A 26,635-nucleotide genomic window follows, 5' to 3' on the forward strand; every position below is an offset into this window, starting at 1 on the left:
AGATATTTTTTCAATGATATTTTACATAGTGAACAGCCTTGGAAAATAGAGATAGTGTCTCCGTTTAAGGTAGGTGACAGACTTGCTTATCGCCTTTGATAAAAAATTTGAATTTCCTAAGCTCAGAATTCTTAACAAAAGATTTTTATATTCATACCCCCTGCTCCATTTTTAGACCATGACAGAATCCTGGATTTGATCTTTGTTTCGAAGCCATTTCTTAGTCTTAGAATCAAGACTCTGAGAACCATCAAGTTTTGTTGATTCCTTTCTGTTCAGCTGTTCTCTGAGTTGATCTCTCGTCATCATATTTTACTATAAGAAGCAGAAAGAAAGCAGACAGTGCCTTCAACACTTTGTTTGGAAATCTACTTGTCTAGTTCATTTGGTTCAGTAGGAGTATTTCCTATGTCCTGCTTCAGAAGGTGATAATGTGGCTAAGCTTTCTGCCACTACAGTCTTTTCAAGGCAGTTTAGGCTGCTTTAACATACTCCTCAAAATCTTCCCTGCTTTCATTCCAGCCTGATTCCAGACTTCCCCGTTTTCCTATATTTATTACAGCTGTGCTGGGCTGTGCTGAGTTACTGGTCATGTCCAACTGCAGCCCGCCAGGCTTCTCTGTCTATGGGATTCTCCAGGCAAGAATACTAGAGTGGGTTGCCATGCCCTCCTCCAGAGGGTCTTCCCAACCCGGGGACTGAACCCAGGTCTCCCACATTGCAGGCAGATTTTTTACCGTCTGAGCCACCAGGGAATTCCCCCTTTCTATTGTGTAATAAATTACTACCAGAACGTACCAACTTAACATAAGAACTACTCACAGATTACAGTATCTGTAGGTCTGTTTAGCTGGATACCTCTTTCTCAAGATGTCTCACAAAGCCAAAAGTTAAGGTGGTAGCTATAGCTGCAGTCACACACATGCTCAGTTGTCGAAGGTCTCCTCCAAGACCACTCATAACTGTTGACTGAATGCAGGAGATCCACTTCCAACTCGGCAGGCCTCATGTCCTTGCTGGCTATCGGCCACAAACAGCAGTTTCTTGTGATACGGGCCTCTCCGTAGGACCACATACAACACTGTGGCTTGGCTTTCAAGAGCAAGAGGACAAAAGAGATGCCAGTCACAGGGTTTTCTAATCCAATCTTAGAAGTGACATCCCATCACTTTTGTTGTATCCTGCTTGTTAGAAGTGAGTCTCTAGATGCAGTGCCCATTCAAGGGAAAAGGTTATAGAAGTCCATGAGGAAGGGATCAATGGGGCTTATTTTAGAGCCTGCCTACCATAGTAGTAAAGAGCTTTTGAGGAGTATACGTTTGAAAAGGAAGGAGGTGGGGGGAGGAGCTAAAGAAAGCTGTACAATTCTGTAAAATCTAATTCTAGTTTTTGAATGGTCTACCACAATTACTAGAAAATTTTAAGAAGGGTTAAAGATGAATTTGAGTTCTTACAGAAGATTGTACAGGCAAATCTTAAATCTATCTGGTCAGAATTTTAGGAGGAATAATCTGCAAGCAGATTATTAATCTGCCTGCCTTCAGAAGCTGAGCATCTGAAGGCAGGGAACACAAGAGGCGTTATCAGTAAAAGAGATAGAGATGTTAGATGTTTCTTGATCTGGTGACTAGACAGTAAGAATAGAGTAAAATTTCAGAAAACATTCTGAAAACAAAGATAAAATTTTGAATGACTTGATAAATGAGAGAAATGAATATATGTCCTGAGCCATACATCATGTTGGATGTTTTACATATTTTATTTCTTTGAATCCTCTCAATACCTATGAGATTGGCATTTTTCACACCATTTTATAGAAGAAAAGATCACAGAAGACACAAGCTAAATGGCTTGCCCACTATCATACAACAGTGGAATTGCTTTTTCTCTCATGGGGCCCTCCCTGGTCTCCCCAGCTCCCAAGCCATGCTGTCTTTTGTTGTACTGTTCTGTGGCATTGTCTTGGAGAAACTGAAGACAATAATCAGTCCTGATGATTATCATAGTCATCTAGTCATTTAGCATATTCTAGGCACTGTGATTGGAGAAGGCAATGGCACCCCGCTCTAGTACTCTTGCCAGGAAAATCCCATGGACAGAGGAGCCTGGTGGGCTGCAGTCCATGGGGTCGCAAAGAGTCAGACACGACCGAGCAACTTCCCTTTCACTTTTCACTTTCATGCGTTGGAGAAGGAAATGGCAACCCACTCCAGTGTTCTTGCCTGGAGAATCCCAGGGACGGGGGAGCCTGGTGGGCTGCCATCTATGGGGTCGCACAGAGTCAGACACAACTGAAGCAACTTAGCAGCAGCAGCAGCAGCAGGCACTGTGATTAATACTTCAAATATATCACTACTAGAAATTCTCCCAACAACATTATGAGGAAGGTGTTATTATCCCCAGTGACATGAAAAGAGACCAAATGGCCCAACATTACAAAGCCTGGACACACAGAAGTCAGCTGACAGAACACAGAAAGAGAGATGCCTTTTCAGAGACGGGGATGCTTTTGCTGAAAGTCATCTGGATGGTTGGTGCAGACTGAGGAATTTTAAACATTAAAGTGTTAGTTTGAGGTCTTTCTCCTCCAGAGAAAAAGCAACTCTCTTCTGTCCTCCCACAGAACTGAGTCTGAAAATATATATAACCAAATTCAATTCCAGTAAACAAATTCCAACAAAAACTGCATAATTAAGACTATTTTTATGATTAGCACCATTTAGTTTCCCTGAATTTACCAGAACAAACATTGCCTCAGCAAAAATGACTACTAATGGCTGAACCTAACAACAAGAGAAAATCCCCAGAAGGGTCATTGAGGCCCCAGCTGCAGCTGTGCTTTCACCATATTTCTTACTTGAAAGCTGAGAATCAACAGGAAAATCAGGCTCTACCGTGCTGTGTAGATGGGGCTAAAACTATTAATTTATTCAGCAAACATTTATTCGGTGCCTACTACATGCCAAGCAGTGTGCAAGCCACACTGGAACTACAGGCATAGATTATACCTGGCATTCTCAAAGAATTTGCCATTGAAAAAAATTGTTGGGAGAAGGCAGATTAAAAAACAGCCAAGTTTTATGGGTGAAGTACGGCACATCGCAGAAGCAGTAAGAGTCTTAAAGAAGAGTCATTAAGAAGAGTCTTAAAGGCAGCAGCCTCATGGGACGTGCTAAGTAGATGGATATTCATTTGGACCATTAGGGAAGGAGGGGAGTCAATAAGTGAGGAGAATAGAGACCTGGAAGTTTGCTTGATCTTGGGTAGAAGCTAGTACCTACTCCAAAACTGAGACCACAAGAAGAGGAGCAAGTTAAGGAAGTGTAAAAGTTTCACTTCAAAAATGATGGTTTGCTTTTAAAAGATTTGTGTGGCCAGGGTTTCTAGGACATTATATTTGTGAGACCAAAAGCAAACAAATGTCTGGTTACAAGATTTGGTGACGCTTTACCCTATTGCTAATGTGGTATAAGTACCGTCACCAGCAGCAGCGGTCACTTATTTTGAGTATCTGCCATGTGCCTGCCCTTGTATTGAATATTCTGCAGGCACCATCTAACTAAACGTCATGAAAACCTTGTTACTCTAAGGAACTGTTTTTATCCTCACTTTATGGATGTGAAAGTGAAACTTAGATCTGAAAAGTAATTTGCCAGCAAGAGCTGAGACTTGAAGCCAGGCCCAAGTAATTTCAAAACCAAGTTTCTTTAATTGGTCTTTGCTATAACAGATACTGTCTGTTCCTTTGTAAAAACTATACTGAAATCTACAGCCCTCCTGAGTATTCAAGGCTCTAATACGTCCACATGCTTCTGGTCCCTCTAGAATCACCAGAAGAGGCAGAATCCTGTCAGCTGTACTTAATATTGTAATTATGAATCTTAATAAAATATTAAATCCTCCGATGGAATATGAGTATAACGGAAGTTGTGTCTATGAAAGCAGATAAAATTCTTTGTAGAGATTCAGAGAAGACTGGTAGCTCAATAAAACTAGATTGAAAAGGTAATGCAAAAGAGAAAAGCTACAAAACTCTAGAGGAATTTCACACTTATTTTGCCTTGCAAGTATCTTTTTCATCCATTTTAAGACAGTGCATTAATTCTTTGGTGTATACGCTCTGGTTCTGGTTTATATAACAAGGAGTACATGAAACATCAGTCAGCATACCTGTGAGCCAAACCTTTTGAAGGAGACTTCTGTGCTCTTTCCCAGGGTGAGCATACTATGAGAGGAAAGAAGAGGACAAGAACTTTGGAGCTCACTACAGGCAGGCACAAGTCTTCAAAGTGAACTGAATGATAAGGTTCAAAGATGCAGAGAGTGAATCTCAACACAACAGGATTATGCACCAGGGCTTTTGGTTGGAGAGAAATGAAAGGAATGTGTTTCCATTTATTTTTCTACAAAGCTTTAGTTCTGTAGACGGCAAACTGCATAGCATAGAAGAAAGAGCTTGGGCCATGGGCTATGTTAAATGTGTAGCCTCAGGAACATAACTAATTGACCTTGAGGAAAGGTTCTGAGCCTCAGTTTCCTCAAGTTAACATGGTATAGTAATATCAGACAGTTTTTAAAGAATGTACAGTGTTGGGCACATAGTAAGTTACAAAAAAAGTCGCTATTCTTTTTTTTACCCTTTTGGGAGGCTATGTAAAAGTATCAGATGTTAGTGAAGAAGGTAGATAAGATGATGAAATGGCAAGACCTATTCTTGCCTCATTTAAAGTGGATTTGCAAGTTGGGACAAAGAACTTTTAAGAGTTTCTGTTTACTTAAAAGATGTTGAGTATTTTCAGAATAAAGAGATAAAGAGAAGAAGGAACAGGATAGCAATGGAAACACTTTGTTGTAGCAGTTTTGGGGGGTACAACATTGTCCACTTTCCTCTGTAAATGTCAAAAAATTCAATCCAATTTAATTTTGAGATTTATAAAATTCTGTATCAGTCCATGTAATTTATGTTATTTGCTGACTAACCAGAAAAGTAATTTCCATTTTCCAACAAGATAAAAGAATTAGAAGAACATGTATTTTGAGTCTACTAAATGTAACTTTTAAGCTTCCAGGTGTTTATGGGGTTCTGTAGTAAATCCACACTTTATTCTAAAGCCTGTTTAGGATGGGAGTGATAAATAACAAGAGAGAATGGCAACATGTTTTAAAACACTATATCTAGAGTTTCTGATAAATAATAGTATAATAAAGACAGTAAAATACACATCTTGTCCTCAGGATGCTTGAGATTAATTAGAGAAAACACTAGTAAATGGAAAAATGAAATGAAAGATAACAAATTTTAACAGAATTGCAGGCAGTTTGGGTATTAAGAAGGAGACTGGCAAAGTAAAAAAAAAAATCAAAACAATTCTTAGTGACTTACATTTATGAAAATAATTTTGATGACTGAACTGGATAACAAAGCCAGAATTGTACTTAGAGGTGAGAATTGGCATATATTGTAGACACCCTAATCCTGTTATTCACTAAAAGGTGTGTTAAAAAATTAATGTGATCTAACACTGCCTTCTCATCAAATGACTTTACAGGGTATTTTCTTGATATGATTGAAAACTTCCTAGCCGGTTATAGATATTACCAAGTAAATGCAATTGGCATTCTTGGATTCATTTTTTAAAAAATATTTTTCAAGATCCTATTATATGTTAGGTCTCTTCCTAGGCACATATTTATGTTCATTCCCTTGGACATGGTGAAGTGAAGTGAAGTCGCTCAGTCATGCCCAACTCTTTGCGACCCTATGGGCAGTAGCCTGCACCAAGCTCCTCCGTCCATGGGATTTTCTAGGCAAGAGTACTGGAGTGGGTTGCTGTTTTCTCAAGCTCTTAAAGGAAAATCAAATCATTCAACTCTTAGGTCTAAAAAGTGCTGTGCCATCATCAGACCTTACATTTAACTTCAGATTTTATCGAGTTATTCATGATGTTTAACAAATTGATGTGATATAGAAGTGAATTTTATATACCTAGCTTAGGCCTTTATAATTGCTCATAGTTGTAACTACAGGGTTAAGAATAAGCGCAGAGTTTTATGTCTCTAAATCAGAACTTTCAGCAAGGTATCTTGAGATCATGTACTTGCCAGTCTTGCTACGTTTGTGTTCATTAACATCACTGGGATTCATCAAGTACCTATTAGTTCTAAAAATATGTATAAACAGAAGATGAATTAATGTACAGAATCACACACACACACACAGAACACACAGAACAGGTCTGGAATTAGAGTCCTTTTAAGGTTTATAGGAACTAATCATACCACAAATGGAAGCTCTCTGGGAACAACCAGCCCCCAACTGTTCAGCTACCTTCCCTCCCAGCGCCATTGACACTTAGAATGATGTTTACAGTTCAGATCATTTCAGACTGGTTTCTAAAGACTCCTAGGATTCCCAGTGCTGATAAACTATACAGTTTCAACATGCAGGCCAGCCACTGCTTTCCCTTTCAGTCAAGGCATCTCTGATTTTTTTTGTAGGGGAGACAGGGGGTTCTAATGTGTAACCAGTGTGGAAAGTCACTGCTCTGTATGAAATATCCTGAGCTTACTTGCATACACAAATGCCACCAAAGTCAAAGTCTTCACGATAATAGTCTCTGTGTGTGGAAGAAGAGTCTGAGTATGCTGCGTCATCCTTGTTGTTCATCATGCTCCTTGGCCTCCAGGAATTGTGTGTACGTCTGGACACTGCAATTTAAGAGAGAAATTTGAGAACCTGGAGAGATGTCAGTGTACAGGCAGAAAGACAATTACAGAGAATGAGACCTAGGAGGAAATTGCAGTTATTTTACTTTGAAAGAGAGACTTCAGAATGGCAATAATAATGATCTTTCAGAAATTAGGAATTATTACACTGAAGTTACTGACTGGATTTCCTTCATTTGCAAAGAGTCAAGTAAATACGGTTTCAGGTTTAGCAAGAACAATTTAGTGTAGAACCAAAAGATAAAATAGCAACAGGATACTAAGCTTCTTTAATCAAAGAAATAGATCACTCAGTACACTATGAAATGTTTTAAAGGCAATATGAATTCTTATCTGCTTTATGTATTAAATGTAATACTACCTGAAGGAACAGGGGTGAGTTAAAGAAACTTTGTTTTTCAAGCCTGTGAATCAGTGATTTATCTTCGAATTAAATCCGAAGGTCTAGATCTCAAACAATTAACCTGGTGCTGCCAGGAAAGGAGCCACTTTCTAATCATGTTAAGGAACTTAGTGGTGAGGAAGAATGTCTATTCCAGGGCTCATGAACTCAGATACCTACAGGGGCCCAGGGGTATCGTGAAGCAGTGATGCTAACAGCTTGGTATAATGAATTATGGAACGTGTGCTGTATTAGAGAGTGTGTGGCCCATGTGAACGAACAACCACTGCTGACTCTGACCAGTGGTTCTCATGTCATAATGTGCCTATATTGTCAGATCTTTGGTTCTATCCAAAAAAAAAGAAAAAGAAAAGCTGGAAACTAGAATCTTAGGTGACTTTTTTTTTTAAAAAAACGTTCTCAAAATGCTCACATTTATCAAAGTAGTACTAAACAGGCAAAGCAATATACCCATGTGGGCTGTAAGTTAGAAACCTTTGGTTTGCCCTTTAGGTCACTAGTTAACCACCATGTTAGTTAAACAAGCAAATGAAGCAGAGTTGATTGAACTCTAAAGCTTAGGAGAATGAATCTACCAGACATTTTTGGTAAGGCTTAAATAAGGTCTCTTCCAGCTCTGAATCTTTTGACCTACCGTTTCTTCTTCTCTGCTGTCAATATTGGGTGACTTAATGCATTACAGGTAGTAGGAATTTAAAGGAATTACTTATTTCTTTTAGCAGTTCTTTAGTAAAACCATCAAATACTTATATTTAAAATAGTTTGTTGCTTCACTAAAGATACTGCTGATGCTGTTAGATTTTTAGAAATGCACTTACATACGTCACAGACCTGTCACTTCGGATCCTTGAACTAACATTTGTAACCGTAGCTGCATGAGGCATGCTTGACTCAAAAGCCTACTTATACTTTTACCACTTGGTGACATATTTTATTTCTCCTTTATAAAATATTTTAAAAATAGCCCACCTCCACATGAGTAATAACAGCTGGATTTCTGAAGTTCCCTTCCTTTTAGACAGGAGAATATGCCACAGATGAAGAGGAGGACGAGGTAGGGCCTGTTCTTCCTGGAGGCGACATGGCCATTGAGGTCTTCGAGCTGCCTGAGAACGAGGACGTGTTTTCCCCCTCAGACCTGGATACAAGCAAGCTCAGTCACAAGTTCAAAGAGGTAAGTTGCTGATCTGCAAAATATTTTTCTCTACCTGTCCATTTCATTATTAAGTATATACTTTTGTTAGAAAAATATATTAAGAATAATCAGTTTTCAAAAGAATGCCTTTCAGTTACAGATTGTCCAGAATCTCATTGAATTTCAAGGCAAAAGTTAAGTAGATCTCATTATACAGTCATTAATTTAAATGCATTAAATTAATACAATCATTATTTGTCATGGTGACACTTTCTAACTTGTCTGTTCCATAATTTCAAGCTACAGCTTTAATTTGCATTTTTTGGTGATAAGTTCAGGTTGTACATTTAAAGCTTTATGAAAGTTTCAGGACCTGGTTTCCTCAAAGGCAGTGATTGCTAAAAAGAGTTTTTTGTTTTTTTTTCTTCCTAAACTAGACAGTATTCCAGCAGGGATTAAATGGTATTCCCAAGTGGCTTAACTGAAGAAAGTTCAATTTCTTGAAAAAGTTCAAGGAAAAAAAGACTCTTTTTAAAACACTTTGGATTTTATCTTAGAATATGGTTGAATGAGTTAACAGAACTACCAAGTGACATCACAGCACACAGGGACCAGCAGCAGCAGAAGCTGATGCCATCTTTTGACTTAACAGGTGAAGAGGGAAAGAGAGAACCTACTTTTGAAGGCGGGCCCTTGCCCATCTGCAGCTTTGTAAGATGCAGCCACTGCTAAAAACTATAACTTTGGAGTGAGGGTGATAATACACCAAGACCCTCCTCTCCTCTGGCTGATGCCACCCATCAGCCTAATCCAGGTAGGATAGCCTGGGCAATTCAGGCCTGAGGCAGGAGCTGTCAGAAATGGGCCAGGGTCCCCAGGGAGTGAAGGGAATGTAGATAACCACAAAAGTCTTCTTCCAGATTAACTTCTCAGAACCTCAGCATGTAAAACATAAACAGTGATGAATGTGTCCCCAGGCATTTCACTCTCTGTTGTTGTGTGCAACTTCCTCCATTGTTGAAAACAAATATGTCATTATTTACAACCTCCCTGCAATAAATAACTCTGAAGCACTGAGGCTTGAAAACCACTGTTCTGTGGTTACAAGTCTCTTGGGGACTTGACCCCACTTGGAGAGCATGTTTTCCTATTCAAGAAAAACAAGGTTGATAATTACAGATTTCTAATATCTAATTTTGATGTGTTAGAAACAGGGACTTAAAAAAATTATTTATTTATGGCTGTGCTGGGTCTTGGTTACTGCACGCAGGCTTTCTCTAGTTCTGGCAAGGGGGGCTACTCGCTCATGAGGACGCGTGAGCTGCTCATTGCAATGGCTTCTTTCGTTGCAGAGCAGGGCTTTAGGGCGCCTGGGCTCAGTAGTTGCTGCTCTTGGGCTTAGTTGCTCCACAGCATGTGGGATCTTCTGGGACCAGGGATGGAACAGGCCTCCTCTGCATTGCAAGGCAGATTCTGAACCACTGGACGACCAGGGAAGCCCAACAGAGAAGTTTATATGTTCTCATGTTATACCTAAGACACCTACTATATTGACTTACCTTTTTAATTCCTCGTGACAAATTTGTGAGGCCAGTATCAAAGTGAATGTACTTTTCAAATATAAGTTTTTATTTTAAAAAAACAGCTTACGTTCATTATAGGATTTTGGAAAGTACAGATTTGTATAAATGTGCAAAAAATCATTCATGATCTCAATATTGTGGTATTTGATATTATAGGATATATACTATGTTAAACTCCTGCTCTTGATACTAAAAACTGTATTTTTAGGATCTTCCCATGTCATCAGATATTTTTCCAAAAATGATGCTTATTTACTGTTTATCTTATGGATCTTATATGATTTACTTCACCCCTTGGTTTGGAACAGTTCCTCTGTTTCCAGTTCTTTTAAAATTATTAAAAATTATAATACATATTACATTTTCTTTAGGATAATTTCTTACAGTGGAATTTTTAGATTGCAGAGTATGAGTATTTGAGGGACTTGTACTTAGTACCGAGTTGCCACCAGCATGGTTTTTTTCTTGGTAGTATAGAAATTTGTTATGTCTTCCAATGAATGTGTTTGGAATGCTCTTCCACCTGTTATCATTAGTCAGATTGAACCATTTCCATTTATATAGTTCACAGAGTCAGTCAAGCAGAATACATGGGTTTTCCAGACGATGTATGACTATTCCTAGTTCTAAATCAGATGCAAACATCTTGGTGACAATGAAGTACACTATTATAGAGTGAGCAGAATTCTCTTACAGTAGAATAGCAATGCCTATCTTAGGACCATTTCTTATAAAGGCTTTCTAGATTAACTGATATCTTCAAAGAACAATGCAGAGAGGTGGCCAAGTGGAAGTGGTATAATCTGTTTCTCCTCAGCTCTGATGTGGCCTAAAATTACATATTATCTGGAGAGCAGATGAACTGTCTGTTCTTTAAAAAGTCTTCCTTGAATATTGTGACTCTCAATCTGACTTTGAGGCAGTGAGAACAAGGTTGTGTTCCCTGGAAAAGTCTATTGTGTAACTTACATGTTGCCAGGTGAGTATGATCCCTGCTCTTTGCAAGATAATTGAGCTGGAATTAGAATACATTTTTTTTTTTTAAATGGAAGTTAAAGAGCTTAAAAAGCAGAAATAGTAAATAAAGGTTATAGCCTCCATTTTCTGAATTGAGCCAAGTACTCAATACTCCATAAATATTGTTTGAAATGGACTCCATAGTGCAGATAACTACATGACCTAGACTGGGGGTCAGCAAACTATGGCCCATTGGCCAAATCTGATCCACTGCTTTTTTTTATAAATAAAGTTTTACTCAAACACAGCCATAGACATTCCTTTATATGCTGTTATTTATTATTGTCTATTTGTTTGTGGCTGTTTTCATTCTACAGCAGTAAAGCTAACTAATTGCACGGAAAGCATATAACCTCTAAATCCTAAAGTGCTATTTGCACTTTTACAGAAAATGATTGCTAACATTGGTGTAGACTGCTCTGTGATCTGGAACCATTCTTTGTAACATGGCTGATTTAGTTTTCGCTTAAGTAACCAAATCTGCATTTTTAATTTTGGCTTTTAAGAATTGAACGTTTGTCACCACCTCTAAAACAGGCAAATACTGTGTCATTTCACTTAAAATCCTTTTATTCTCTTTTGTTTTGTATTTAACATATGAATATATTCATTTGTTCAGGGGTTTACCACAGAGTATCAGCTGCCTGGCCCTCTGGCACAGGATTTGTGTCCTGTACACTGCCACTGCCACAGTTTTAAACTTCTTTATGTGATTAACATAACATTCCCAAAATTATGCACAGAATCTGGGATGGAGGTGGAGAGTCATTTTGTGTTGGAGTCTAAAAAAAGTCTCATATTACAGAAAGAGTTCTCTTAATTATATTATTTCAACCAAAAGTATACATTATATTGTTTGGGCAAAGTGATTATACTAACATTCTCGCAATCATTCCTATCTTTAGCCTATTATATATCTTGCAACTGAACCCTAACCTCCTCTATTTTCTGTTGAATATTTTATCCATAGTTCTTGGGATACACTTAGTGGTTAAATATTTGGTGAATGATGGTATCAAACATATACTAGAATTTGTTATATAATACAAGACAGCTATTTAATTTCCCAAATAGTTGACAAGGGGGCTAGCACATTTATTAAATGCTCAGTTAACCATTTCCTTCTGGTTGGAAGGCCAGCATTATTATCTGCAGTATTTGTCTTTACACTCTGGACTGCCTTTGACCTTCATATTCTGTTTCATTTTCTCATTAACCTTTGGTGCAGTAATGTTAGAACATATATAAAACATTAATGAAATAAATCAGATCCACCTAACTCTTCTCTTCAAAAATTCCTTTGCTTTTCAAGTTGTTCAAGAAAACATTTGAATCATTTTAATTCCCTTGAAGAAAGTTCTCTGCATTTTTTATTGTAATTTCGTTAAACTAGTAAATTAACTTGCAAAAAACTGGCATTTTTATCACATTGACTCTTTTAATCCAAGTTCATGGAACATATCTGTTTAGTTAAAGTCTCTTTCTGATCCTCCCTCAAATTTTATAGTCCCGTCTATTATGTAAGTGTCACCTATAAGTAATAGAAAGTCTAAACCAGAGTGGATTAATCAAAAGCTGCCACAAAGGTTAGCTCCAATATAAGTAAAGAAGTCTTCTTTATTTTTCTATTTTCAGAAATGACTTTTATAAAAGAGACTTAATGACTTTCAAAGATCAAAATTTGTGTTCCCTGAAAGTTTGTTATTACTCAGCTATAAAACCATATGTGCATTTGTGGAGGAAGATTTTTAGAATACGTTTTATAATAGCTATTACCCTTTTCAAGTTTTTCTTGGGCCAACTTTGGTATTTTGTATTTCTCAAGAAATTCATATATTTCCTCTAGGTATTCATATCTATTTACTTATATTTTTGTAATATGGCTTTAAAATAGTGAAATCTTTAGTAGCTATAACTAGCTACCTTTTTCATTCTTTATTTTTGCTTTCAACATGCTCAATTTTTTCTTAGTTTTTTTCTAGAATTTATCTGTCAAGTTAGCTTTACAATTCCATTTTTTATTTTTAAATTTAAAAATACTTTTTTTTTTCCTACCAATATCTTTATTTTTTTCTCACCAATATCTATTTTTTTCTCACCAATATCTTTATTTTTTCTCCTGTTTTATTTTTTGGTATCTATCAGTTGCATTCAATACATTTATTTTTCTGATAACCCTTATATTTTGATGTCTATTTAAAGCTATAATTTTTTTCCTGAATATTGCTTTAGCTATATGCAACTTTTCTCTTTAACACAAGAATTATTTACTGGTATATTCTACTTTCCACACCTATCTACTTTATTTTGCTATCCTTTTGTTATTGAGTTCTAATTTTATGACACTATTCAGAAAACATATTCTGTATAGTAGCTATTTTGAATTTTCTTTTGTAGCTTAATTCATAAATAGTTGTATTTAAATATTCCTTATGTATGTAAACATCATACATATTCTGTACTTTGATATGAAATTTATATAAGCATTAAATTTATATCGATAAGATTAATAATACAAACATATAAATGTCTTCTCTGTAGCATGGCTTAGATTTTGTGGTTTGATGTACCAATTCTGAAAAGTATAAGTTAAAATCATCAGCTACAGTTTCTTTCTTCCTATAATTATAGCAGTTGCAGTTTTATATATTTAAAGGCAATGCCAAAGAATGCTCAAACTACCACACAATTGGACTCATCTCACACACTAGTAAAGTAATGCTCAAAATTCTCCAAATCAGCCTTTAGCAATACGTGAACCATGAACTTCCAGATGTTCAAGCTGGTTTCAGAAAAGGCAGAGGAACCAGAAATCAAATTGCCAACATCTACTGGATCATGAAAAAAGCAAGAGAGTTCCAGAAAAACATCGATTTCTGCTTTATTGACTACGCCAAAGCCTTTGACTGTGTGGATCACAATAAACTGTGGAAAATTCTGAAAGAGATGAGAATACCAGACCACCTGACCTGCCTCTTGAGAAATCTGTATGCAGGCCAGGAAGCAACAGTTAGAACTGGACATGGAACAACAGACTGGTTCCAACTAGGAAAAGGAGTACATCAAGGCTGTATATTGTCACCCTGCTTATTTAACTTATATGCAGAGTACATCATGAGAAACACTGGACTGGAAGAAACACAAGCTGGAATCAAGATTGCTGGGAGAAATATTAATAACCTCAGATATACAGATGACACCACCCTTATGGCAAAAAGTGAAGAGAAACTAAAAAGCCTCTTGATGAAAGTGAAAGAGGAGAGTGAAAAAGCTGGCTTAAAGCTCAACATTCAGAAAACGAAGATCATGGGATCTGGTCCCATCACTTCATGGGAAATAGATGGGGAAACAGTGGAAACAGTGGCAGACTTTATTTTTGGGGGCTCCAAAACCACTGCAGATGGTGATTGCAGCCATGAAATTAAAAGATGCTTATTCCTTGGAAGAAAAGTTATGACCAACCTAGATAGCATATTGAAAAACAAATACGTTACTTTGCCAACAAAGGTCCGTCTAGTCAAGGCTATGGTTTTTCCAGTGGTCATGTATGGATGTGAGAGTTGGACTGTGAAGAAAACTGAGTGCCAAAGAACTGATGTGTTTGAACTGTGGTATTGGAGAAGACTCTTGAGAGTCCCTTGGACTGCAAGGAGATCCAACCAGTCCATCCTAAAGGAGATCAGCCCTGGGTGTTCTTTGGAAGGAATGATGCTGAAGCTGAAACTCCAGTACTTTGGCCACCTCATGTGAAGAGTTGGCTCATTCGAAAAGACTGTGATGCTGGGAGGGACTGGGGGCAGGAGGAAAGGGGACGACAGAGGATGAGATGGCTGGATGGCATCACAGACTCGATGGACATGAGTTTGAGTGAACTCCGGGAATTGGTGATGGACAGGGAGGCCTGGCGTGCTGGGATTCATGGGGGTCGCAAAGAGTCGGATACATCTGAGCGACTGAACTGAACTGAACATATATGTTCAGGATTATTATAATTTTTCAGTTTATTGTAACATCTCGTTTTCTAATGACACATTTTACTACAAATTCTGTTTTGTCTGTAAAAATTCAGCACTGCCTTTCTTTGGGTTCATATTTGCTGCAGAGTATCTATTTCTTCCATCTCTTTATTTTCAACCATTCTGTTTCCTTTTCACAACTGTATTTCCTTTAGTCAACATATTCCTAAATCTTACTGTTGTACTATAGGAGTCTCTGTCAGTTAATTGGTCAGTTTATCCCATTTATATTTAATTATTTTAATATTAGAATGTACATCTACCACCTTATTTCATAATTTCCATGCTGCTTTTTGTTTTGTTTTTATCTCTTTACCTGCTTGCTGTTAGACATATCACTTTTTCATCAGCTGCTTAACAGTTACACCTGTTTATTCTCTTCTTCTCTGACAGTTACCCTCAAATGGCTTTGACTCCGTCTTAGGATATTTTCACCCAGCAACATGAAAGGCAGACCGGCAGCTATGTCTTTACCATTTAACAAAATAATAGCCTTCGCATGCATTCATCTACCTCTTCTCTCCTCTAATATCAGCACAAGAATAATGATTAGCTGGTTTTACCATTTTAATTCACCACCTTTTCCCCTAAAGTTGTTGTTGCGCAAGCTAATTGCATACTGTAAGAGAAAAGTCTAATGACAACAGCCATTTGGATACTTGTATCACTTTAACTTTGTACTTTAAATTGTTTATCACAGTTTCTTAAAGTAGGTCTCCTTTCATTTTTTCCTAATCTGTTTTCCTGTTGTGTGTTTGTGTTTAGGTTTTCATTTTGGTCTGTGAATATTTTCTTTTGGTTTTAAATTTTTTTCAGTTTCTGCTTCTTTAGGAACACTGTCTTTAGTATTACCTCTTTGCCTGTCTTTTCTTCTCTGTTTTTGCCAATGTTAATGAGGAATTTTTCCCTTTTTGAAACCACAAATCCCGTTTCTGGACCTCCGTCAGGAGGACATGTCTATGTGCCTAGTTTCCAGCCTGGCTGCTGCTTTCTGGCAGCCTCTCCTCTAAAGCAGTTCTCTGTACTAATGTGCGATGTCCAGATCTCTCCATGCACTCGCTGTAAGTTCAAGAAAGAAAAATTATTCCTTGCTCTCAAAGCACTTACTGGGACTGCCCCTGTCTGTATTGCTGCACTTTGGAGTCTGGAGCTGTAAGTATGCAACGTGCCACTGTCAGCCACCTTCCTGAATTCTTTTTCTCATGTAGCAGTTGCTTTCTGAATGAACACAGGAGGCGGAGAGTGAGAGAGCCTGGTGTGAAGACGCTCCAGGAGAGACAGTAGAGTTTGCCTTCTTACTCATTGATAAACTTGGTGTCTCACACTGTTAAGTGAGAGAGGCACAAGGTACCTCACTGTCTTTGGAGTAAAGATAGGGAAGCTTGGATAGATTTTTCTTAATTCAGCTTCATGACTCACATTCTAGTAACAGTTGTTTTTAGTTTCAGTATCAGTTTGGTTGTGAATTTTTCTTTTCTAATATGATTTCACTGGAAATGTAGTGGAAAGTAGGAAGAGGCTGAATCAGAAACTGCTGGCCAGGTGCCTGGTCAGTGGACCGTCAGCACTTCCCAACACCATTCCTTCTTGAGAGTCATTAGTATTAGCTCCCAGGAAAAACAGTTCTGCATTTATCTGGAGGAAAAAAAATGGAGTCTAAAAAATATGTTATTTTGCCTACTTAAGTCATAGAAAATCTATAAAAAGTAATTTAGAAAAAGTTATTAATGCATTAGATAATAAAGTTACCTTTATGGAACTGTCCATTAATATGTCAAGAAGGTAGAAAATTGTTATGTGCTTAACAATAAACAGATATTTATTTTAAAAGGAACTGTAATTATAGGCTGTCACCTACATCCAGCACCATCACCATGAATAACCAGTTTATGAGTCACTTAGAGACTGCCTTGGTAGACTGTGTCACTCTATGCTGCATATACTGCAGTTAGTGTTGCCATTCAAATTAGGTTATGACAGCATTCAATCAGCTGGTTTCAACTAGTTTTGCATAGTCTATCCCACGAGAAGAACACTTTGGTTAATGTAAAGATAGGGACCATTTATAAACCTTTGAGCAGAAATTGTGAAGAAATATAGCATAGCTTAATTTTAATGGTACCAAAATACAGGCAAGAGCAGCCCTGATTTCTTCTTTTGCAGAACTTATGCTGTCATGGGTAAGACAGACTGCAATCACATGATCACAGATATAATTGTAAAAATTCTGATTTCAATGCGGAAACCACTTCATAAAGTTGTATGCAAATACCAGTTATAAGAACAAGCTTCCTAGGTGGCTTAGTTGTAAAGAATCAGCCTGCTAATGCAGGAGACTTGGGAGACATAGGTCGGGAGGATCCCCTGGAGTAGAAAATGGCAAGCTACTCCAGTATTCTTGCCTAAGAATCCCGTGGACAGAGGAGCCTGGCGGGCTATAGTTCATGGGGTCACAAAGAGTCGGACTGAGCACACACACCACCACCACCAAAATAAGAACAAAGAATGTAAAATCTCCAGTACTAGAGAGCTCTTAAAATATTTCCTGCAAAGATAACATATTTCCTTTTTAGAGAAAAAATGATTTACGTGCCTGTACAAGATAAGTAAAGAATGCAGAAGTTCAGTCTTATAATGTTTATGCATAAAAATGTTTCTGTTTCCTGTGCAGTTATATTTGGATATATTGATTCAGTGATATGAGTACATGTTCTGTATTCATCTTTTTGAAAGAAATAAACAGAAAATGAACACAGCAGGTACACCTGCAGAATGTTACATGAGAGCTGCTGTTCTTTGTAAGAGTGCATGTGTTTATTTGTACTGTAATCCTGGGGTGGATATCGATGGCATTGATGTTCAAGAGGACAGAAAAGATGAAAGAGATTGGCCTTATAGACATTGACCTGCTGTCCTTAACCTTTTCTTTTTCTTTATATCCTCTCTTCCCAAGTCGTCTCTCCAAACCTATATTCTCTGAAGCCCAAAAGTTCCACAAGGTATTTCAGGTTCTGTATCTATTAAGCAGTTATGTAGAGCCTGCTCCCTGCAGCAAGCTGTTGTCTGCAAACCCTTATACCTGTACTTTGGAAAGGCTATTAAGCATGGAAGGAGAACTACTTTAGAATAAGAAAATTCAATTTTGTATGCACTGTGCTGCTTTTGTCAAGTCACTGTACCTCCTTGAAAAGCAGTTTCCTCTTCCTCATGAAACGGAGGTATCCCAGCCCCACACCGTGCCCACTTCGTCTGGGAGGCAAGGGTCCAAGTTTGGAGATATGACACAGAGGCCAAAGCCGCAGGTCATCTGGAGTTGCTGAGTTTTTCTCATGCATCTGGAAACTTCTTTCAGGAGGTGGTGTTTATTAATCTCCTCGACATAAGTGTTTCAAAGGTAGATTCTGTGTAGCGCTCATGTATCCTCAGTGCCGAGCATAGTGTCTGGCACATAGTCTCATTCAGTAAATGCAGGTTGAATAATGCCTGAGAAATTTCTAAGTTCAGTGACTAAAAGCAAATGATTGAACACCATGTTGTATGTAGGATGAGAATACTCGGACCCCAGAAGTGACCCATGGTTTCCAGGTGGAGTCTTATTTTCTTACCTGAGAGATGACAGTGATCACATATGCCTCAGCATTTCCATGATGATCAGATGAAAAGTGTGTCCAGAGCTGGTTCCGATGAGGTACAGAGGAAGGGAGGAACGGAATAGGTGGAGTCAGACCTGGGATAATTTCTTCACTACCGCCTCAGGGTTTCGTAATGATCAAATGAAAAGTGTGTCCCAAAGCTGGTTCAGGGGAGGTGCAGAAGGGAGGGATGGAGTAGGTGTAGTCAGACCTGCGATAATTTCCTCCCCATCACTTGCCTCTGCTGGGAACTTGAAGAGCCTGTGTAACTTCTCTGAGCCTCTTTCCTCGTCTGAACAGTGAGGTTCACAGTGCCTGTCCTACCTCCCTCATGGATCCATTCGCAGTGAGGAAGGAGGAGATAACAAACGAAAGGTTAAGGATGCTACAAATGTAAGAAATTTGGGGTTAGTGGAAAGGACTGTGGACTGGAATTTATAAAACCTGGCTTTGATACTTATGGCACCCCACTCCAGTTCTCTCGCCTGGAAAATCCCATGGACGGAGGAGCCTGGTGGGCTGCAGTCCACGGGGTGGCTAAGAGTCGGACACGACTGAGTGACTTCACTTTCACTTTTCACTTTCATGCATTGGAGAAGGAAATGGCAACCCACTCCAGTGTTCTTGCCTGGAGAATCCCAGGGACAGGGGAGCGTGGTGGGCTGGCGTCTATGGGGTCCCACAGAGTCGGACACGACTGAAGCGACTTAGCAGCAGCAGTAGCAGCAGCAGCTCTGCAACTTAAGCTACTGAAACAGTTTCTTCCTATATAAAATGAAAAAGTTCAGTTTATTTTTAATGCTTTTCCTTTTAATAGTGGTGGATTTCTAGACATTCTGTTAAGGTGCATGCAGGATTAAAATAATTACATAATAATCACATCATTTTAGGCTGTATGAGTATTAGGGAAGCCTTGCACTAAAACTTTTGTCCATCTTCTGAATCACGTCTGAATTCACAGACTTCATTCTGCTTTCCTATAGCTAAAGGACTGGGCTGTCCCGAGCAGCACTCTGAGCTTTGATCAGTGTTCTCTCCTCGCTGCTTTATGAGTTCAGTTCTCTTCTGTCATCTGTTTCGGTGAGATGGGAGGGGTAGGATAACTGAAAACCAGCCTGGCTGCTTCACAGTTTCCCCTTGGTTTGTCCCATACGTCACTTGATTAATCCAGTGTATGCATTTCTAGGAATGAAAATGCTGGCTTCGGATAAGAGTTTCTCCACTCTGCAACCATGACAGTCATCTCCAGGGTCTTCATTTTGTAAAACGTCACACCTGTAGTACTTGCAGAGGCTGTGGTGTTCTTCCCATCCAGCCCTCTCATTTTTCATATTGGAAACTGGGGCCCAGAGCTGTAGCTTGCTACAGAACATGGTGATTTGAACAAAGAAAATCCAAAGTCCTAACATGTTGTATTGCAATATAATTGGTTACCCTACAGGGAGTTAACCGCTGAGAAAATAAAATACGGCACTTCCTGATAGTTGAGGCATTCGTCATAAAATCTGCTCTTGATTTCCTGCTACTCTTCAACCAGAACTAGAGGAGCTGGTTTTATTTCAGGTGCAACATTTTACAGCATTTAGGACTTTTAACTAAGAAGCAGAGTTGGAGTAATCATATTTTAGTCCTTCAAATCATCCTTTCTTAGTCTTGGCTGACTATGAGTACTTCCCACTCGAGACTGTGGAGTGCAGAAGCCCCTGGGAATGGTGAGGGTGAAAGGAGCCACCGCGGCGTAGGCAAGACTGCAAGAGCGACCACGCCCGAAAGCCGGACAGTAAAATGAGTGAGCAGGGCAGAATCAGATCACCCCACAGGAGCAGGAGCAGAGATGTAGCTTCCTCGAATGAGACCTGGAAGCATCACGGAGGGGACATTTTATAAGGAACTTGGGACTCTCCGTTTCTGGGCTCTCACTCATCAGCATCTAACCCTGGATTCTAACTTCTTTCCCTCTTCATCCTTCCCATACGCCCCTAGTGGTCAGGCAAACACCAAGGAAATTAAGATTAACAAACCAGAGAGAAGGCTGAGGTTTATGAGGTAGTGTGATCTCTAAAGGTTAACATTTCTGTCTTTTCATTAGCTATCTTTCTGATAAGAAGACCTTAGACTTATTTGATTACAGTAATATGGGAAGATTACAGTCCCTCTGTACAACCCTAAATTCAAAATGCTCTGAAAAGATTATTTTAAAATAATTTTGTGGCAGACGGTAGTAAATCTGACCAAAATTGACAGGCTACTATTTACAGTCTTTATGTACCTCACTTAGTCACAATATTCACATGTTTGGTGGCAAAGATATTCACGTATTTGATTATAGAGCACCTCCATAGACCCTGCTGTGGGCAGTCAGCAATTTATGGGAAATGCATCTTACTAAGTTTCTGAAATTGGAAGAATTCTGAATTCCAAAAACATCTGACTCCAGGCATTTTAGAAAAGTGATTTCCAACCTAAAAATTGTTTTCCATAATTTTTTTTTTATTCCTTAAAGAATGATTGTTTCCTTCGTTTTTCCTTTACAAAGAAAGCAAAGGGGGGAAGGGAGAAGCGAAACAAATCTAAACGGTGGCTCTAGGGAGAATCAACCGTAGCTGAAGCTTTGGAGGGTCCAAGCCCTCACTATGAGTAAATGACTTAAAGGACAGACATCTAGATCTGTACTTTTGCCTGCAATGTAAAAAAGAAATTACACATCTTGTCGCCGACCTGCATCGTCCTCTTCTCCAGCTCTGCAGCCGCAGCCCGAGCTGTAAAAGAGCTGCTAAGCTGAAATGCGTGCGACTCGCGGAACCAGAGCGCCGCCTTCCATCCAGATTTGGAATTGAAGCTTCCCACTGGCCGTCTGCCTGCTGAAGCTGTTCAGTCCTCAAGACTGCAAGGAAACAACTCCTTGACACGCAAATCACAAAGGAAGAGCTCCAAGGAGGGAAGGAAAATGTGTTTCCTTCTCTTTGGTCCCTGAGCAATTAAATTCATAACCTAATCTGATGTTAGGGAGTGTGGACCATAAACCCTGTGTTTAATTAGTTCGCACCTAGAGAGTCATTTTACACACTAGACATTTTAATTTACAACCTGCTGCACTGTAGCACTTTTCTAGCCCTTCAGCTATATAATAAGGTATTCTGCCAGCTGCTAAGGCTTTAAAAATGTAGAAAAATACAGATAACGCTTAGTTCAGATTTTTTTCCTTTCTTTTCCATTTTCAGTTGCAAATCAAACATGCAGTTACAGAAGCAGAGATTCAAAAATTGAAGACCAAGGTAAGCATCAATACATGGTGTTTGAATTGTACTTTCTAAACTTCAGATTCTATGAATAAATTCAACCCAAGCACTAAATGCTTTGTTTCTGTTCATTTAAAAGAACAAGAATGTGAGAGATTCGTTCCCACTGTTGGAAAAACCTAACAGTGCACACCCTTAGGGGGTCAGCACCCCTCAGTGAAAATAGCACAGTATTTAAAATTACATATTTACATATTTGCACCTATGTGGCCAGTTCCCTCTGAACTTTCTCAAGAAGTAAATGTTTATAATAGTTCAAGCATTCAAACTACATTTTGACCACTAATCCTTAAGCACAAGCTGTTATACTGTATCTCTTTCTCTTTTATTTTAAATAAATGTAATCATTTTATTTATTTTTAGCTTACCAGAAATAATGTATTTTTATTAAGATGGCACATTAATTAGGTTTCATAAAGAAAAATTCAAATTTCTAGTAATTAAATATTATGAAATTTAATTAATATATGAATAAATTATTTTAGGTTCCAGACACTGTCAGAAATCTTTAGACAAGTTTAGTTCATATCATTCAAATTTGTGGGAAAAAACAGGGCTTGATAAAAGGAGTATGTATTTTTAGTTTATATATGAAATAATACAAAATTCAAAAGGGCATTTTTAATTGGTAAATTATAAGGTAAGTTTCAGTTTCTTGAACTGTGTCTAGTTTTATAAAATATGTAGTCTCAAAGATTTTTAAATATCTTTTGAATTACTTAAAAAACAGTTGTTTTTTTTTTATGGCCTTCTAATAATTGAGACATAATTCCTCCCACACCACTAACAGTCTGTTTCCCTGTTCACATTATATACACTTGTTTTGTTTTTTCCATGTGTTTTAAATGGAGATAAATTAGCAAGGCTATTTTGGGTAAATGGTATTTTCAGCTAATAACTCTGTAGTTCTTTAGTCAAAACATGTCTATACATCATTCATGGTTTCAGCCAAGCTCTATGAATAATAATTTTTAAATTAGTAGAGATTGGTAAATAAGCAACTTGAACACAAAACACTGCTTAATAAAAGGTGCAGGTAAAAACCCAGTCCTGTTTTAAATTGCTGTTGTTTCTTGCCATAGAATGGAAGAATAGAAGATTTTTAATTGTTGGTTACAGTTGGGGGAAGAAGGTTGCCCTCTGATTGCAAGTGCTTTAACAAGGCATATGTGTTAGGTATTTAATTTAGAAAAATCTATAAATGAGTATTTTATATTTTTTTCAAAATTATATTGGCTGTGCCAACATTCTATTACCTATGCTAATATCCACAGATTAACTTGCTTTACTATTATTCTTTATATCCATGTTGATAATAGAATTCCTAATTATGAAATGTTTTTGACTACTTTTTTACTTTGCAATCTGTTTTGCCAATGTACTTAGTTTAAAATACATATAAAAACGTGTATATTTTCATTTGCCGAGTGCTGTGTGATTTTGGAATGTTTTAGATTTTGAAAATTGATATTAATAGCTTACAATGACGCTGCATCCTTTTGAACTATAACAGAGGCATGTGAAATGGATGCAGCATTAGTGTAAAGGTCAGATGCTTATTGTGAATAAATGACCTTTGATCCCTTACCTGAGAGATCAGTCTTGAATTTCTGTAGAAATGAGGGATTTGGACCAGGGTCTTATCTGTTCCTAAACTTTCCTGAAAGCAGAAACCAGAGGAAGCTGCCTTTCTTTTCCATCAGAGAGATTTACATTAGTTCAGGAATAATTTATATTTTTACTTACACTGTCATTTTTACTTTTATGCAAATTGGCATTTATCAGGCTCTAGAAACTCAGAACAATGTCAGCAAAATAATGAGCTACAGACTATTTTCATGATATTGTGATAATATTGTCAAAAGGGATTAAGACAAAGTAAAAATAACTTTTATCAGATTATTATCCCCAAGGAGCTTTTCCAAGCATGCTGATGTGATATATCACAGTTCTCTTTTAAATGTAACAATTTAGTCTTAGAAGACTTTAGTTGTCCAAGGTTTAAAGGCCATTGTTGGGAGAGCTGGAATTCAAATCTAAACTATATGACTCCAGGGTCCGCCTCTTAATCATTGTCCATACTGTGCCCTACCCTCTCCTTCCCAGCTTGCCATCTCCCCACTCCTTCTTTAGTTAACAATTTACATATAATTATATGTTTTAAAGCAACTCCAAAAGAGAGCATGTTGAAGTTCATTGGATAGAATCAGTCAAATTCTAAAACATTTTTTACTGCTTGTAGAATTTCATACACTGCATGGCATGCTGGAAAGATCCTGGGAGTTGGAAACAGATCCATGTTTTATTATTTATCAGATGTGTGACCTTGGACAACCATTTCACTTTTTAAGGCTTCCATTTTATAATCTCTATAATAATAAAAATCATACTTGCTCTTCTCATTTCAATGTGTTTCATGATTAAGTATATGTAATAATGGAATTTATTCTAAAATATGCTATAAAAGTATGAGAGGTTTTTGCTGCAAAAGTACCCAGAAATATCCTTGCTTTGATATTTGCTTTGTCCAGTTGCAAGCTGCAGAAAATGAGAAAGTGAGGTGGGAACTAGAAAAAACCCAACTTCAACAGAATATAGAAGAGAATAAAGAAAGAATGATGAAGTTGGAGAGCTACTGGATTGAGGCTCAAACGTTATGCCACACAGTCAACGAGCACCTCAAAGAGACTCAAAGCCAGTATCAGGCCTTGGAAAAGAAGTACAACAAGGCAAAGAAATTGATCAAGGATTTTCAACAAAAGTAAGCAGCTTCTAATGATGTAATGATTTTTGTGTGCATCTAAAGAAGTCTTGTATCCAGTAATTTTATAGTATCTAGTGGAAAAGAAAAGATGACCTCAGAGTCATCCCTTTAAGGAGCACACTTAAAATAATAAATAGACATTAAGTTTTAGAATCTCTTACGTCAGTGTTTCACGTGCGATTATATTTTGTTTCTTCTGTAATTTTTTGGCAACCTCCTGTTTTGTTCTTGTTTTTGCTGTTGGTTAATCATTTATTGTAACTGTTAAAGCATTTGACCCTCTGTCCTTTTGAAACGTATGTAATTTAGAAGCAAGAAGCCAAGTTGAAGTCATGGAAAATGACTGTTAGATATAGTGGGTACAAAGCAGCAACTGGGGCCTTCTGTTTCTGTTCTTAGAATCAGTTAACTTCAGAATTTTCCCACTACAGATAGTGGAAATATTGACTGACAAGACCCCCTGCCCTGTTACTTTCCTTTCCTTGTGAGAGAATCACAAGGGCCTTGGTTCACTACAGTGAGAGACCGTCACCAGACTTAGCTTTTAAATTTCAGCACCTGTTTTCAAGCTAATGTTGCTTTGCTTCCATCTGTTGGATCTTAGTGTAATTTCAGGGAGACCAGGAAGATTCTTACCATATTTTTTCGTCAGTTACTTAGAAAGTAACTCCAGTATCCCTGGTCATTTCTGGTCTTGCATGTCAAGCCTTAAAAGCTAAGCATATATTTAAGATTCATGGTATCTGTTATTTCCTATCATAGAAATAATGATTTTAATGTTTAAAAGGTATTGCTATAAAAGTATCTTTAAAAGGAAGCAGTTATTCTTACAACTGTGAATTCAGTACATCTCTATTTTAATTCTTATTAAAAGTATTCCTAACTCTTATTTCATGTAATAATTTTATAATAAATTCTACCACATTTGATATTTCTCCTTGTCCTCATGATATCCTCAGATGTGTAGTGACAGCTTCCCCTCTGTGTTTCTGGCCCATTCAGCCTATTGTCATTTCTAAGAAGCAGTCTTATAATAATTATCCTAAAACTCTTACCATTCATTCCATCAGTTTACTAGGTAGATGACTTTATAAATGTGGAATTATTTCTACTGAACGTGTTATTATCTCCTCTAAATTACCAAGGTGGGTCATTAGTTCAGTAGCTTCTATCCAAATATGAACAGGTGCTCCAGAATCAGAAGCTACAAATGAAAATCTCAGTAAGCAGAATCAAAGCATTTTTATGTACCTTGTATATCTTTAAAACATTTTATGTGCTTTCATCACTAGATACCTTTTCTCTGTGAGTGAGTTTTATTTATTTAAATAGCTGTCTAGTTACTTATTTCACTGTGTGGCTCATTACTTCAGAGAAGAATTTTTATATTTCCTCATTTATTGAGTATTTGATGCACTGAGATCTATTATTCTCTCCTTAAGAGAACTTGATTTCATCAAAAGACAGGAAGCAGAAAGAAAGAAAATAGAAGATTTGGAAAAAGCTCATCTCGTGGAAGTTCAAGGCTTGCAAGTACGGGTGAGTCACGTGCACAAAAACACTGGATGATAGAATAGTCAGACAAAACTTAACTCTAAAAGATGCATGCACCCCTGTGTTCATGTCAGAACGATTCACTACAGACAGCTAAGACGTGGAGACAACCTAAATGTCTATCAGCAGATGACTGGATAAAGAAGATACGGTGCATTTATACAATGGAATAGTACTCAACCACTAAAAAGAATGAAATGATGCCATTCACAGCAACATGGATGGACCCAGAGATTCTCATACTAAGCAAAATAAGTCAGAAAGACAAAAACCATATGATATCACTTATATGTGGAATCTAAAGTACTACCAAAATGAAATATCCATGAAATAAAGAAAGACTTACAGACATAGAGAATAGGCTTGTGGTTGCTAAGGGGAGGTGAGAAAAGCCTGGGAGTTTGGGATTAGCGGATGCAGACTATTACGCATAGGTTGGATAAGCAGCAAGGCCTGACTGCATAGCACGGGGAGCTATACTCAATATTCTGTGATAAACCGTAGAA

At 37.7% G+C, this 26,635-nt stretch overlaps 1 protein-coding gene across 4 annotated transcripts in view; it reads left to right on the forward strand.

Moving 5' to 3' along the window:
- The window catches only part of PPP1R9A (protein phosphatase 1 regulatory subunit 9A), a 333,750-nt gene that overhangs the window by 258,436 nt on the left and 48,679 nt on the right, over nt 1-26,635 (forward strand). For all 4 annotated transcript variants that reach the window (XM_068972651.1, XM_068972650.1, XM_068972653.1 and 1 more), the window contains exons 6-9: nt 8,148-8,303; nt 21,734-21,787; nt 24,343-24,572; nt 26,018-26,114. In XM_068972651.1, coding sequence (XP_068828752.1) covers nt 8,148-8,303; nt 21,734-21,787; nt 24,343-24,572; nt 26,018-26,114 — 537 coding nt within the window. The remainder of the gene's footprint in view (nt 1-8,147; nt 8,304-21,733; nt 21,788-24,342; nt 24,573-26,017; nt 26,115-26,635) is intronic.

Source organism: Capricornis sumatraensis, chromosome 5 (assembly GCF_032405125.1).
Source record: "Capricornis sumatraensis isolate serow.1 chromosome 5, serow.2, whole genome shotgun sequence".
NCBI lineage: Eukaryota > Metazoa > Chordata > Mammalia > Artiodactyla > Bovidae > Capricornis > Capricornis sumatraensis.